This window comes from Scardinius erythrophthalmus, assembly GCF_964197995.2.
Source record: "Scardinius erythrophthalmus genome assembly, chromosome: 2".
Classification (NCBI taxonomy): Eukaryota; Metazoa; Chordata; class Actinopteri; order Cypriniformes; family Leuciscidae; genus Scardinius; species Scardinius erythrophthalmus.
In genome coordinates this window covers 62427141-62438270 of record NC_138222.1, presented here as the reverse complement: position 1 = coordinate 62438270, position 11130 = coordinate 62427141, and the positions used below count along the sequence as shown (strand labels likewise).

The 11130-nt window shown below is 38.4% G+C and overlaps 1 protein-coding gene across 1 annotated transcript; it reads left to right on the top strand.

Moving 5' to 3' along the window:
* Window positions 1–828: 828 nt before the first annotated feature.
* Window positions 829–10196, top strand: LOC308705645 (kelch-like protein 33; the record flags this gene model as incomplete). The annotated part of the gene is made up of 5 exons (XM_081390746.1): window positions 829–2017; window positions 2173–3112; window positions 3201–3371; window positions 4562–5080; window positions 10124–10196. 5 exons carry the CDS (start codon window positions 829–831, stop codon window positions 10143–10145), a joined length of 2841 nt encoding a protein of 946 aa, XP_081246872.1. The 3' UTR covers window positions 10146–10196.
* Between the last annotated feature and the right edge of the window lie 934 nt (window positions 10197–11130).

Below are 11130 nucleotides of genomic sequence, written 5' to 3'. Positions count from 1 at the left end.
TCCGAGTATGGGTGGCCATATACTTGGTATCTGGAAATTGAAGCCACTCACACACCTTTTGGAATTGCATTTGCCAATATGATAAATATCAAAGCAAATAGCATCAGTTTAAAAGAGCTTTAAAATGGTAATAAAAAAAAAAGAGGATGAAGGACAACACCTTTTTTTACCATTATATATGTTTGGCCTTCCAATTCATGTTACATAATAGTCACTTAATAAAACTGAGCCAGAACACCGCAGGCACATAGTGTTCTCACGCAGGCAAAGTCACAGAGTTCCTCTTTTAAAATCATCCCAGTGCAGTGTTGAGTTGTGGAAAGGTCCAGTATCAGTGCAAAAGGTTATTTCTTTTTAGATGTTTTAGATGTAATGTGACTGAGAACTGCATATTTCAACACAATAAAGCAAGCGTAACATTTATTAGACTGATATTTTAGATTTGGAAGACATTCTTTGCCATGATGTTCTTTAAACACAATGGTGTTTACAACCTGTTTTCCTTTTAATCAAATCGAGTGGTACACCTGAAAAGTAAAAGGAATTGGTGATATTATCTGAAAAGGAACGGTGGAGCACGTGATTATATTAGATGGCTTGTGATGTGATCATAGTGAATGCTAAAGGTAAAAATAGCATTATGATGATAACATTGTGAGCTCGTGAGACACTGATCTTTTTTGCATACCTGACTACAGCATAAGATCCCACATCAACAGAGAGATTCAAGACAAGTTAAGAAACAGATTTGATGCAACATGTTCTGTTTTTTTTTTTTTTTAAAGAAGTAATGAAGTTTTTTGCTTTTTATAGAAACCTGAAGACACGATGGCAATGGATCAGCAGTGTCTTCAGAGAAAGTGGAGAAGTTCATGGAGAACAGCCAGAGAGGATGAAAACATGAATGGTGGAAATGAATGGATGGATGTGAGCGAAGAACAGGAAGACCGGGAGAATCCAGTTGAGGAAAATGAGCGGTCGGAAGAAGAGGAGCTGCAAGTACAAGCATATGAAAGTGAGAAGGCTGTTGATGACTGTGATGGATGTAGTATTAGTTTTCCTTTAATGCATGTAAACAGTGACAGTGACGTTATGTGTACAAAAAATGATAAGGCAGGTGATGAAGAGTATGCCAATAAATATGACAACAACAATAATGTAGAGAATGCTGATAAATACGACAACAAAAAGAATGATGAAGAATTTAGTAACAGTTTACCTCTTAGGTCTACAAATGGTGACGTTTCAGTTGCTACATGTAAACATATAGATAAAGGCACTGATAAAGCTCACGATAAATATGATGATGACGATGATGATAACTGTTTTGCAGCTGCCTCCGTCAGTACCGATGACATTGGAGATTCTGAAAAAGACTCAACTTTTAGAGGTTTAACATTTAAAGGTGAAGAGCAGCAGATGACAGACTCATCAGATGAATATGATGGACATTGCAGTTTTGAAGATTTTGATGATTGCGACATGTATCCCAAGAAGCTATACTCCGATCCAGCGTACCCAGGTGTGGTCTTCGAGGCTCTGGAGAACATGAAGTTGTATTCTGTCCTCACTGACTTGACCATCTACACAGATGACGGACACCAATTCCAGGTTCATTCTATTGTCCTGGCTGCGGTCAGTAACCTTATTCAGTTGAGGCTCAGACAGAAGCCCAGACAAGAACGGATTATCGCATTGTGTTTGGGGCCCGAGGTTCATGGTTCGGGGTTGGCAGCAGTGGTGGAGTTTGCCTATACGGGGAACATCAGCATTCTGAACAAAGCAAATATGGAGTTGGTCAGGACTGCAGCTGTTAGCCTTGAAGCTCCGAGAGTTCTGGAACTCTGCACAGAGGAGGAACAAAGAGAACAGGACAAGGCAATAGGGAAGAAAGAAGGCAGACAAAGTTTTTCTGCTAAGGAACATATGGATGATAATCTACAGCATATCCGACAGCTGTGGACACAGAGAGTGGGATGTGATGTGGAGCTTGAAGCAGAGGGAAGAGTGTTTCATGGTAAGAAATTTGTTAATATGAGGTTTAAGTTTCCTATGCATCAATTAGATGATTCCTTCATGTTGTAGAAATGTAGACATCACAGCATTCATTTGATGCCCTCTGCATTTGCGAAACTGCTCATAAACTTGTATTTATTTCCCACCCCCATGAAGCTCACCGGGTGCTCCTGGTTGCCAGCAGTGACTATTTCAGAGGCATGTTTACCAGCGGTATGAAGGAGAGCAGGCAGAAATTGGTGTCTCTGCAGTTAGTCAGGGCTGCCAGGTTTGAGGCCCTCCTCCACTACAGTTTCAGTGGGGCTCTTTCTCTTGGATGGGGATGTGTGTTTGATCTCACCTGTACATCTCTTCAATTACAGTTTCAGACTGCCTACTCATTATGCCTTAACTTCCTGGAACAAGAAATGGATGCTTACAGCTGCCTGGACGTTGTATCTTTTGCAGAGGCCTATGGGATGTCTGACCTACTTGCACTTGCCAATCACTTCGTCTTGAGGCACTTTCAAGATGTGTCCATCACTCCGAAGTTCCACGATCTTCCTGTGGAAAAATTTAAGAAATACCTTCAAAGTGATTCCCTCTATGTTCTCTCTGAGTTGCCTGTGTTCAAAGCAGTCATGTCTTGGATCGAAGCCTATCCCAAACAACGGGTGAAATTCTCCAGGGAGCTGATGGGGACCATCCGCTTTCCTCTCATGACCTTTAAGGAGTTTGATGAAGTCATGTCTGTTACATCTTGGCTTAGAATTGTTGCCAAAAATGTCTATAAGTCTCTCTTTAAGGAGTTCTTCTCCAGTTCTTCAGATGTCCAGTCAAATATCAGGGTCTACATGCCTAAAGACACTATAGTCCTTGTTGGGGGTGAGAAGATCACTAATAATTTAGACAAACATAGACCCTGCAGGGAAATGTGGTTTAGCAATTCTTTGCAGAACCATGTTGGATTGGTGAAGAAAGTAGATTGGAAAATGCTGGGAACTTTACCCGAGAAACCAAGATTCAGTCATGGAGTTGGAACGATAAGGGGGAAGCTTTACGTAGTTGGTGGACGGCATTATTATGGCAAAGCTGATACAATGAAATGCACCTACATGTAAGATGAAATATGAGGCTTTTTCTGTCTAACCTTGTTCAAGTTTACCCCGTCATACTATGGACTACTTGTTCAATCTCTGATTTAGGTATGATCCTATCCAAAACTTCTGGCAAAGGTTGGCTGATATGCATGAGAGAAGAGGCAGCTTCGCTGTAGTGGTCCTGAATGGTAAACTATATGCTATTGGAGGAGAGAGATACTCGGGGGTCAACATGGAGAGTGTAGAGGTCTACTGTCCCAACACAAATTCTTGGAGGTTAGTACAGTAAATAAATAGCACGCACAACATCAGCTGTTGTTCTTGAAACATATCTAGCAAGTAATCACAGATCAAACACAACTGCAAACCCTAAACCATGTGTGAATGTTGTTCGAGACCGAAACCCCAGATCAAACCCTTACCCTAATATTTGATTTAGGGCTGGGCGATATATATCGCATGACATTGTCGCGGACGTATCGCCTGCGATATGCGATATGGCTCAGCTTGTCAGTGAACTACGGCTCTGTGTAGTAAATGCCACTCCATTTGAAAGCAGTTGATGACTATTTACTACTAATCAAGGAATCGGCTTTACTGACGAGATGCGCATAACAATGTCATGCCCAGCCCTAATTTGATTTGTTCACATATAAGGGTAGGTGCCATTTTTAACTTTGAACAAATGAAAACAAGTTTGAGATTGATAGATGTACTGTACTGTCTTAAAGGAGAACTCTGGTCAGTTTTAACATTGAGCTCATTTATTTGTAAATTTGGAGAGCTGTCAATACAGAGAACAACGACAAAAATCGGTGTTGCCTACACCGTGTTATCCTCTTTTTAAAATTTGCACCCTGTTGATTTCAATGGGGCAAGTTTTAAACCTGCTTTTAGCCTCTTAACATCCTTGATGTGTCATTACAAGTGGCCAGCCATGTAAGTGATTCCTTCAGAGTGATCACGGGTGAAATTTTTAAAAGAGGAAAACATGGTGTAGGCAACACTGTTTTTTGTCGTTGTTCTCTGTATTGACAGCACTCCAAATTTACAAAAAAATGAGCTCAATGTTAAAATTGACCGGAGTTCCCCTTTAAGGTCTACTTTTCACACAATATTTTCAGGAGGTTTGTGTCACCAGGAATTGACCGACAGCCAGGTTAATAACATTACTTACATGTCTTGTATGTATTGTATGTCTATCCCCCATATCCTCATTTTCCATGATTAATTAGGAATGTTGTTTCAGGACTAACAACAATTTAATTCCGAATCATGTCCTACTTCAATAAATAACTTTATTCAGAGTAAGAGTTTAATAGTAGATTTAAAGTAGGTAGATTTAAATATCATAGATCATATTGCGAATGTATAGCAAAAGTCAAATTCTTTCTAATAGCTTGGTTTTAATAGTGAGTGATGCTGGTAAACCTGGCCCTTCTCTTCTTAATTCTCTACTTCTTCAGTTTTGTCTGCCCATTAGACCAAGCTCTATGCTGTCATGCAGCCACTGTATGGAACGGCACAATCTTCCTATCCGGAGGCTTAAACAGCCAGTACCAATGCCTGTCGTCTATGATCCTTTACCACCCAGAACGAGGATCCACTAACCTGGGTGAGATGAGAAATGACAGAGCACTGCACTGCATGGAGACCCTGGATGACCGTCTGTACGTAGCTGGTGGGGTTTCAAGCGATGCTGATGGCCATCTGGTAGATCAATTAGGCTGTGAGGTCTATGACCCTGTGGCCAACTCCTGGAGTGCCATTATGCCAATCCCAGTGCCTCATGTTGGGTCAGCATCAGCTGTCTTAGAGGGGAAGGTCTACGTTATCGGAGGCTACTGCCATGATAACTACAGAGATATCACATCCGTGCACCGCTATGATCCTGCAACAGCACACTGGGAGAACATGAGCGTGACACCAGGCCCGAACACATGCATAGCGGCCTGTGTGATGCCCATACCTATTCACCTTAGAAAGTAAGAGGAGAATATCCTGAATACAATAAATTATCAATACACTAGGGCTGCACGATATGTCATTTTAGAATCAATATCGCGATGTGCGCATCCACGAAAGTCACATCCCAACTGCCCCCCGGTTCGGAACGCATGTGATTCGCAGTTTATTTGCAGAGTTTTACCATCATAGAGTGAATGTTAATCATTTGCATGTGTTGCAAGTCCTGGCACTTTAAACATAAAACACAAGACGACTGGAACTCGCGCACTGTTTTTTTGACACAAAGTCACGCAGACAGAACGTGAGCACCAAATTCAGTTCTATTTCTCTTCTTTTTGAGCTTGAATAAACACTGTCGGTTATGTGCTGTAAACAATTGAGAAAGAAAATGGATGCGTATCATTATATTGGATCCTTGCATTTCTTCTTAAAGTAACGGCAGCCTAATATACCCACAGCTGTTTGTGCCACCAATGTTAATCAAACAACAAAATAGAAAATTGCTTTTGTAGCTTTAACAAAGATAAATTGTATTAATTAATTATATTAATTATATTTAATTTAAACAGTGAAGACTATGCAGTGTTATTTTACATTTGATTATTCAATTTCTGTACCTGAATACGGTTAGACTAAACCAAAAAAAAATATAAATCACTGCTTAATTTTCATTTGTATCTTTGTTCTATTTTATTTATCTATGCTTGTAATTATTTTTTTTCTCCCCAACAAAATCAACCCAATTATCCTAGAATGATTAATTTTTAAAAAATTGAGCAATTAAAATCATCTGCTGAATTTTTTTTTTTTTTTTTTTTCATATCGCAATGTATATCACAGAAAAACAAAAATGTTGTGCAGCCCTACAATACACACAGCAAGGCAATGGTTGAGTATTAACTCTTTCCCGGCCACTGATGGAACATTCTGAACATAAACGCTTATTTGAAAATACCATTAACCGGTTAATAACGTTATTTTATTGTTCTGTTTAAGATTTTAATTTGGCAGTCAACCAATCATGAATTCAAATAGTAGAACCTATGCAAATCTGACTTTGACGCATCCAACGTGAGTGAAATGCCCGCGCTCAGTTGTCAAATCATCCTCTGTAAGTCGCAAGGCAATGTGCAGGCATTAGCTGTTGGATCGCAGGAGTTTATCCAAGGATATATTACCATATCCGGTTCTATCCAGTGTGGTGTGTTTTGAAACTAGCGAAAATTGCAGGTTACCGTAGAACAGTTTTTACCGTCATTTAATATATTTGGCAAAAATAAAAAAAAGTGTTATGCACAGGATGACTAGACGGCAAATTCCAGACAAAGACACTCCGCTCCTCAAATACAGTTTTGAATAAAGAAAATGCGGTACTTATAAAATAACCAGTTTTTTTATTTACCCTTGCACTGCAAACAGTCTCCAAAATGCATGCGAGACTTCATTCACGATTGAGGCGGGTGGAGCTACTGTATGAGATTTGGCGACAGTTTAAGGATCCATCGAGTTACGAGGTTTAGTCACAAGGTCTGGTATAAAGTGTACGCAATTTTTTTTTTGTTTTTTTATTAACCAGTATTTTTTCTAATTAATCCGTTTTCGGAACGATACTGTTAAAGAAATAGAGCATAAACAGAAATGTTAAAATACTGATTCTGCTCGGAGTGAACTATTGGATTTTTTTTCTTCTGTTTTTTTAGCCCTGGATAAAGCATTGCTTATACATGTTGTTGTCTTTAAAGAACACAATTTTCTCAGCTTTATGCCAGATTTTATATGTATATAATATTTGTTTTGAGCATTGCTTCTAGAATAAACAAAAATAAAGGAAAATAATTTCTTACTACTGTGTGCAGTTTATTAAGACATTTATTCAACATTGTGATCTATTACAGTACAATTCAGTATACCAACTTAAATCTCTCAAAAAAAGTTTTGTTGGATTGGATGGCAAAGAAAATTTGACAGTGCTTTGCTGTCAACATATTCTTTATTTTGACAAATTGAGGATACATTTTATCCATCAACCAAGCTTAGTTTGCATTTAATCCAGAATATTAATTTGACAGTTGTTTTGTGTGTATGGGTTTACTTAACTATTTTTTTTTAGGGGGTGGGGGGGTTGTGAGGAAGTTAAATATGAGAAATCCTCCCATCTAGGGATGTACATTAGTGGCCAAAAGTGAGGTCTGGCCTAGGAAAATTGACATCTATATTCAAATAATATTAAAGATTGTGTGAGCACATTGTGTAGTTGTGCTAGGAGTCAATTGTTTTATTTGTGACAACACAATGAAACATGCCAAATTGTGCAGACATATTTTTTTGGCAGGCTGTCATACAAAGAAATTATAAACACATGTAAAAACAAGAGAGAACCATACCTTAACCAAGTTTAGTGTTTTGTTCTTCCATCATATGGAAGATGGTTATCCTCATATTTTGATGGTTAAATTGAACTTGTAGGGCCATTAAAAACAAATATCCCCCTCAGACATCACTTTTGGCCACTACTGTACTCACTTAGAAAAACTGGAAACATTCAGATAGTCTGCACAATAAATAACTTTATATAAAACAACAGACGTCTAGGGTGAGTCCCTATTTGGAGAGCCAAGATAGCCAAATCAAGGCAGAACCTGATTTTGCCAAGCACAATATGTTCCTGAATCAATATCTTTATTGATCCTGGAACAACATTCCATTCAACAAACCAGATTTGAGGGACAAGTTTACAGTTTATGTCAAGTTTAGGCAAGAGTTAGATGCTTCTACATCAGTGTTATTCACCATCATTTTCCCCTGATTTTAAAGAGAACTTATGGGTAGGGTAGGGATACGGTAAATGACAGGGACACACTAAGCCGACGATCGGCCACCGGACAGTGTTGTGCTGTTTTTAAGCGATTTGGTGTTCTGCAACGTTGGATGGTGTTGTGTTTTTTTGGGCCAAAAATACATACATAAATAAATCGGGCTGTCGTGAGAGAGAGAACTCTGATTGGCTGTTCAGTTTAATGAATGAGTCAGTGAACAAGAATAATAGCAAAAGTCAATACGGTACAGACAGAGAACGCTGTTCTAAATTTAGTGTTCCTGGGTGAATATTTTAATAATCACATGAGCCGAGTGGAATAAAGTAAGTGATCAGAATGATTGATATTAAAAACAGTAAGCACGTGTGACCGGTGAAGCAGTCGATTCTGTTCCCTATCGGAATTCCTGTTCCCTTTACGCAATCATACTACAAATCATGCGTAGTTGCCGAGTTACCATGCGTACCATCAAAACTGAATACGAGCAAGAAGCACAACTGGATGTACGGGAAGCCAAAAGGATTGTATTTTTTCCCGAAATTTGTTTTTTTTATTGTTTTGATTTTTTTTTTTTTATTAGAAGCGAGTTTTTCCCCATCTGTCAATTCAATCCAGATTATTTCTTTTCAAATTTAAAACTATATTACAGATTCCAATGTAATGTTTATTAAGGCTTTGATTTATTAAGGTTTATTAAGGCTTTGACGCATGCGCTGTCAGCAGACACGGCTCGTTCAGGGGGAACAGAATCGACTGCTACACCGGTCTTCGTTTAGCTATGTGTTGTGTTGGTCGATAAACGAGAGCAGGCAGCAGAAATTTCTCATGCCAGATTTTATTCTGCATGAATAAAAAGAATTTTAAGAACAAGCTCGAGTCTGTGGCCTTCTCTCACAATTCAGCCTCTCTTCAGTCGCAGAACTGAAACATTTTACACTTTTGACATTTTTATAAACTACTTTATAAACTTTATAGAAGAATGGAAGAAAACATATCTGAATGAATAAAAAGAATTTTAAGAACAACCTCGAGTCTGTGGCCTTCTCTCACAATTCAGCCTGTCAGTGAAAGGCATTATTTCAGCCAACAGAGCTTGCACGAATGCTTAATGAATTCTCTCCGAAAATACATGTTATAACTCATCTCATCATTAACACAAACTTCATACATGTTTGAATAAGATTAAAGTGCATTTTAGAACAAAATTACATGTTGTATTACAATAAAGAAAACTTTTAGACGGAGCATCAACTTACCTCTCTTCAGTCGCATTTACCGCGAACTGAAGGAGAGCAACCGGAACCGGAACAAAAGTCTTAAAGGAACCACGCACTGTATTGAACAATACTGGAAAATGACCATCTAACCATAGAAATATGACATTTCAGTTAATAGAAATCAATATTAGAAGAATAAATTAAATTAAATATTAAAAGAATAATTCCAGAATACAAAATAATGAAACAAATGATAATAACACAGGGAGATATTTTGAGTGAAATTAATAAATAAATATAACACCAGTTACACATGCACTATGTATGCACACCTGACAGCCATCAGTGTTTCAGTTGTGTGTGTCCATGAAACTTCATAGATTCCTGTATAAGTCGGTGTACACCAAGTATACAGGTATTTCTGGAAATTTACTGTTCTGTGTACTTTGGCTCAGGATTTTTCCACATCTGGCAAACCTGAAATTACACTGCAGTTTATCATGGCCAAATAGTACCCAGTGTGACCCTTGTCATGCAGTGTTAAGAAATAGAGGAACACTTGTTTTTGTCTGTACATCTGAAATAGTAACCTTTTAATTAAATTCATTCACATTGAATGAACATTGAATTTCCATTATGTTGTAGGCTACAAACTGCTCATATTAGTGTAAAAGATGTATACTTTCTGTAGAGGGAAAGATCCTGTGATAATAGCATAGGTGTTTTATTTACATTTTTAGATATATGTTCTTTCTTAAAACCTTTCCTCCATTTCCTTCTAAGATAAAAGCTGAGATAAAACTCACCCTACAATAAAGCAATAAAACGTACCCTGGACAGAAGATCGCAAAGAAAGAGCACAGGACATTGTCTTGTCCAAACTTATCTCATTGTTTATATATGCATCCCCCTCTCCCTCCTCAAGTCACTAAAAGTTCACTGAGATTATCACATATGATTTATCTTGTGAATCTATTGTTTTTCATTTTAAATGCGATTGGTAAAAATGCTCTTAATTTCATTGCAGCCATTGGTATGAGAAAGATTGAAAACTTGGAGAACTCTGTTCTGCTCTTCAAGACATCTGATAATTCTCTCCTCTCCTCCAAAATCAGGAGTTACCCCCTGGGGTACATGAATTGACCCAAAACAATACTAAAAAAAAAAAACGGATACAAGCCTTTTGTTGTGGTCTGGGTATTTAAGGGTAAGTAGCCGAGCAGTCTTCCCGAGGCTTACACTCGGGACACACTGACACTCCACTGCGTGTCTCTGTCAGGAATGCATTTCTTACACTTGGAGTAATATTTGAGCAAGTGATGTTATGTAATTGGCATGATACAATTTTTACCTGAGAATTAAAATGTTATATTTGATTTAGTCTGGACTCTCCTGAAGTCATTATGACCAGTAGATTATGAGGAGGCTTGGGGACAAATAAAGTGTTATGAAATGAAATGAAATGAAATGAAATGAAATGAAATGAAATGAAATGAAATGAAAAACCCGCCATTAGGCTTAGGCATGAGCCTTACATGAGGCATGATATATAGGGTTATCTGGTTCAACCCCTAAAAACCACAGGGGAACATTTTAGTAGCAACATCTCGTCTTACCTAGAGTCAGGATCTCGCAAGGCCAGCACTCCTGAATTAAGGGTGCTTAACCAGTGGGAAGGGATGCAAAGCTCAGGCAAAACCAGGGCCCAGAGATGGGTTCTCTGGGGAGCTGAGGACCCTTTAAGTGAGAGGAGTCCAATGCTCACCCAATACTGTCATCCCCAACTTAGACTAGGCTACAAGCAGGGACCATAGACCCTGATAAAGGAAGGGTGAACTACACCCATTAGAGGAAATTGGAAAAAAAAAAAACTGCAAAGTGTTAGCCATTGTTACGTCTAAAGACGTATATTTTTGTGAGTTATTATTGTACTGTGGTATGTTTTTTCTTTCTGTTGTTTTTGTTGTCTCTTGCTCTCCTTTGGCTCCTCCCACTCTTTCCTCTGGCAGGTAGCTGATTGCGTCTCCAGCTGCA